Below are 5,000 nucleotides of genomic sequence, written 5' to 3'. Positions count from 1 at the left end.
AGCCAGAAAGTAGACGGCACCCGGGAGCAGTATGGGTTCGCGCCCCAGCCTGTGTCTTCCGTGAGGAAGAAGCCCAACAAACCCACGGTGAGGCCTTTAGGAGGGCCATTCAAGCCTCAAGCGGAGCCTGCGGCACCACCAAGGGCAAGGTGGAGCCTGCGGAACCGTTGCGGCTTGAGAATCCACCATTCCTGAATAAAGTGCCTGGTGCTGGGAGTCTGGTGCAACGCACAGGGCCTGACCTGGTGAGAGCAGGAGTGGACCTGGTGAGACGTAGGAGGGACAGGATGGTACCTCCCAGTCCCGGCAGAGTAGTTCAGGAGGAACGGATTGTGTCACCCTGGTTTTCCCCTAATGGGACTGAACGAGGGTAGCTACTGGGACGTAAGTCGAGACTTGATCACCCCGGCTGGGTCACCTGAGTGAGGGGTATGATGTTGGGAGACCCGAAACCCAGATGACCTTGGGATACATCACTGAGGATACTTCCCAGGTGCATCCTGTATGTATGTATTTTGTTATAAGCTAATGATGTTTTAATAGTGACAGTTTTAATGGTGACCCTTTTAACAGTGCTCCCCAAAATATGGTTTGGGACCCATTTTTGGGTCACGCAACCATTAAATATCCCCTTTTTTGTTTGTTCCCTATATATTTAATAATATATAACGACCCCCCCTCTTTTTCCTTTTTTCCAGAAAAAAACCAAATGGAACATCTGCAAGCCGCACATTGTGAGCTTTAATATCTGTTGTTTGCACCGTGTTTAAAATGAGGTGATTCATCCATTCTTCATGATGTATTTTTTTTTTATGAGTTTGCGTCGTGGCCAGCCTGGAAGACAACCACACACATCCTTTAGGTAATAATAAGTAAAAGGTTTGTGCAGGCTGTAAAATGAATACCCTCATCATGTTTCTTCTAGAAATGGAGTGTTGCATTCCCGCCCCCTTTCAGAACAACGGCGGCGGCTCAGGGTTGGAGTGACCGGATGGTAACCGCAAGGTTCCCAGTTCGAACCCGGGCTCCCCCAGAGTCGGTGTCGAAGTGTCCTTGAGCAAGACACTGAACCCCTAATTGCTCCTGATGTGCTGGTTGGTGCCTTGCATGGTTTCCGCCGCCATCGGTGTATGAGTGTGTGTGTGTGTGTGTGTGTGTGTGTGAATGGGTAAGCGCCTTGGATAAAGGCGCTATATAAATGCACCATTTACCATTTTAACGGCGGGCCGGGCACCAGGAAATAATTCCCCATCTTTTGGGGCGGGGGCCGAACAAATAATAAAATAAAAAAGGGCACTTTTTTCAGAGTTTTAATTCTTTCATATTATTTGTTCGGCCCCCAAAAATGTGTTACAGGTCTTTAAATAAATACCTTTTGAAACGTCTATGGGGAAAATGAATGGAGAATTATTTCCTCCGGGACTGTTACGCTCTATATAGTTTGTTATGCAGGATGGAAGACGAAGCTGTATTGTTCACAGTGTAATACACCGGGAGCCATGCTTTATTTTTGGCTTCTCTGCCTTCATTGATAGATTCAAGGGAAGAATGACAGGAAAGAGCTGGGGGAGAGACATGCAAACGTCGTCAGAGTCAATATCACTCACGATATACTTATCAACAATATATTGGCGATATATCGTGATACCGTTGCCTTTTTGGGATACTGATATTGTGCATGTTCATACCTCGATAGCTATTATCAGTATTTATAACGATATATTGTGCAGCCTTAATCATGGTCTATAAAAAACAGCCAGAATGACTGAGCCAACACAGTGAATATATTCCAGAAGGACTGAGCCAACACAGCAGTGAATGTATTTCAAAGTCATTTATTAAGACAAAATGATACAAAAATACTGGAGCTGATACAGCGGGTGTAGCAATCTGCAGGACGGGTGTCAATAATAATAATCAATATTCAATAACTGACCAGTATTTATCTGGCAGTTATACCATGATAGAATGGATGTCTTTCCTCTCCTGCATGTTTAAGGCCTCGCGTCCACGAAAAAAAAGAGTTTTAATTTGTTTTATCTGCTAGTGGAATGCCCGGGAATCGAACCCAGGTGTGTGCAAAGCCAACATCTCACCCGCTAGCCGCTAGGCTGTAGCAGGTCCGGAGCGGACCGCTAGGCTAGTGTGTGTGTGTGTGTCTCGACGGAGCGGGCTGGTAGAGTTGTGTGCTCTCTGCATGTGGGTGGTGGTGGGTCAGTCTGGCCTAAAGGGGAATTTGTGTGAACGCTCTGGACGTTTAAAAAGTAATAATGCTTTTGGTGGACACGGTGCCTCTTAGAAACCCTAAGAATGAGGGCTATATTTCCGTCCATGCTAAACCCCTTATCCCTAAACTACTTTGCGAAAGCGGGGTGAGCTTTGCGATGTTGGGCAGTGCAAGTATCTCGATGGCCACGTTCCAATACTCAAAAAATCCATCCTAGCATCCTCCGCCTATTTTTAGTAGTGGGAACGTTCCCTCTGCTTCGGTGAGGTTCGATGTTATTTTTGAAGCGACGGCGGTTATAATAATGCATGCATGACTTCTCGCGCTGGTTTCCGAGGCCGCTCAGGAGAGCCTCGATGCTCTCTGGCGTCGCGCTGCGCTCCGACAAACGGAAGTGGACTTTTGGGGGTCGCCCTGGAGGTCACCATGATTACGGTTGAGTATTGGGATTAGGCCTGTAACGGGTTCAGACAAAGGTCATAAGGTCAAGCGATTTAGCCTGTGGCGGGTTCAGACAAAGGTCATAAAGTGGACAAAGAGTGCGAGGCAGCTTGGATTTTTAGACGGAAAGGAATGGTTGTTGTTTTTTAGGGACTAGTAATGCAGTAGTGTTTTAAGGCCCATTCATACTCTAGGTGAAAAACAACTCACCTTTTAGGTGATAACCATATCACCTAAACCAGGGGTGCCAAGCTCATTTTTGGGCAAGGCCCACATTGGGCGAAAGGTGACTTGATGAGGGCTACGACCAGTTGCAGCTCACGTGCGTTCACTTACAACACAGTTATGATTTGGCTTTGTTTTCTAGCCTGTTGTCTCAGTCACTAGATATCAACAACTTTCACTTTACACATGTTCATCATTAAGAATAGCATTAGCTACATAAATTATTGACTTACTCATGGTAACGTCTTTAAGCATCGACGTTACAAAACTACACCACGGTGAGTGATGTAATGTAGTTTTCTAACCTTTTATTAAACGACACCACGGTGAGTGATCTAATGTTGTAGTTTTATAACTTCATAAAAACAACACCACGGTGAGTAGCTTATCGCCTAGAACTGGAGTATGAATGGGCCTTAAGAAGTCAGATCTGGGCCTTAAGAAGTCAGATCTGGGCCTTAAGAAGTCAGATGTGGGGGCCTGGAGGTGGTGTTTTTGGGGGTGACGTCTGGACTGGAGAGACTCGCTGGCTTCACTTGATCTGCCGGGTGGAGCCGAAGCTCACGCCTTGCTGAGAGGCACCCTTATTGGAGCCCATCTGTAGACCAATCACGTTCTTCCCCGCGTTGATCTGGTCGTCGGAGAATTCCCGCTTGTTCTCCTGGGCTTTCCTAGAGTTAAAGAACAAACAAGTTGTCTTAACTCATCCTTGGCAGTAGATGATTTAAGAACAAGAACAATTCATGGAGGTCCAATACATAGAAATAGTTTGACGTTGTATCAATGCGCACCGCACAGCTACTGCTGTGGTCCTGCAACGTCCCCTTATCATTCACTAAACTCACCCCACACAGCTACTGCTGTTGTCCTGCAACGTCCCCTTATCATTCACTAAACTCACCCCACACAGCTACTGCTGTTGTCCTGCAACGTCCCCTTATCATTCACTAAACTCACGCCACACAGCTACTGCTGTTGTCCTGCAACGTCCCCTTATCATTCACTAAACTCACCACACACATGCAGCTACTGCTGTTTTCCTGCAACGTCCCCTTATCATTCACTAAACTCACCACACACAGCTACTGCTGTTGTCCTGCAACGTCCCCTTATCATTCACTAAACTCACCACACACAGCCATCAGTTGTTTTTTTTGGACAGAGTGGCACTGGCTGATGACATAATCTGCAACAACGTGGCTACGTAGGTGCAGGAAATGAGAGTCTGCTGCCTGCTGGCCAGACTGACTAACGCAGTGACTAAACAAATCCACAGAACGCAGCGAATCGGGCTGGAAACCAGGCTAGAAAAAGCCAGTCGGCGAACATACATTTTCCGTCGTGAGTTACAGTCGTCACGAAAAGTTTGGACTCACTTGAAGAACCAGCTGGCGTCTCCTTTGTACGTCCCTTCCTCCTTGGTGACCGCCTGGCTGCCCAGAGCCGAGAGGGTCCTCTGCACGGCCGCGAGGTCCTTCCCTGTACCCCCAAAACACACAATGTGTCATCAGTAACCTTTACCCCCAAACCACACACTGTGTCATCAGTAACCTTTACCCCCAAACCACACAATGTGTATAACCTGTAGCCCCACAATGTGTCATCAGTAACCTGTAGCCCTCACAATGTGTCATCAGTAACCTGTAGCCCCCACAATGTGTCATCAGTAACCTGTAGCCCCCACAATGTGTCATCAGTAACCTGTAGCCCCCACAGTGTGTCATCAGTAACCTGTAGCCCCCACAATGTGTCATCAGTAACCTGTAGCCCCCACAATGTGTCATCAGTAACCTGTACCCCCAAAAACCTTTCTGTTTGGATTCTGTTTGGGCTGTCAATGGGACATTGCAGCTAGTGATACCGCCTTGCTGCATGGCTATAGATGGCCGTGGTGTGCATCAATGTCAATGGAGATGTTCAGAAGGTCCTGTACCTTCCCCGACGTAAGGTTTCTACTGATTATCTATTGATTATTCATTATCAATCTTCATGGAGACGGTCAGAAGGTCCCGTACCTTCCCAGAGATCCACGGTCTGGAACATGTCGGTCTTGGAGACTCCGTACTTCTCTGAGGCGTTCAGGAACTGGGAGATCTGCTCCATCTGC

General features: G+C 47.3%; 1 protein-coding gene across 1 annotated transcript in view; it reads right to left on the bottom strand.

The window, feature by feature from the left end:
- Window positions 1-1,815: 1,815 nt before the first annotated feature.
- LOC310864914 (transgelin-like) overlaps window positions 1,816-5,000 on the bottom strand; it is a 17,782-nt gene continuing 14,597 nt past the window's right edge. Inside the window, exons 3-5 of the mRNA XM_083773750.1 lie at window positions 4,909-5,000; window positions 4,270-4,372; window positions 1,816-3,564 (exon numbers count right to left, since the gene is read on the bottom strand). The exon at window positions 4,909-5,000 is cut by the window's right edge and continues 80 nt beyond it. Of these exons, the coding sequence (XP_083629876.1) occupies window positions 3,426-3,564; window positions 4,270-4,372; window positions 4,909-5,000 (334 nt within the window). The 3' untranslated portion in view covers window positions 1,816-3,425. The remainder of the gene's footprint in view (window positions 3,565-4,269; window positions 4,373-4,908) is intronic.

The sequence above is a fragment of the Protomyctophum parallelum genome (assembly GCF_964188405.1).
Source record: "Protomyctophum parallelum genome assembly, chromosome: 9".
NCBI classification, from domain to species: Eukaryota; Metazoa; Chordata; class Actinopteri; order Myctophiformes; family Myctophidae; genus Protomyctophum; species Protomyctophum parallelum.
Note: the sequence above shows the minus strand (reverse complement) of the source record. Positions and strands in the feature narration are given on the sequence as shown.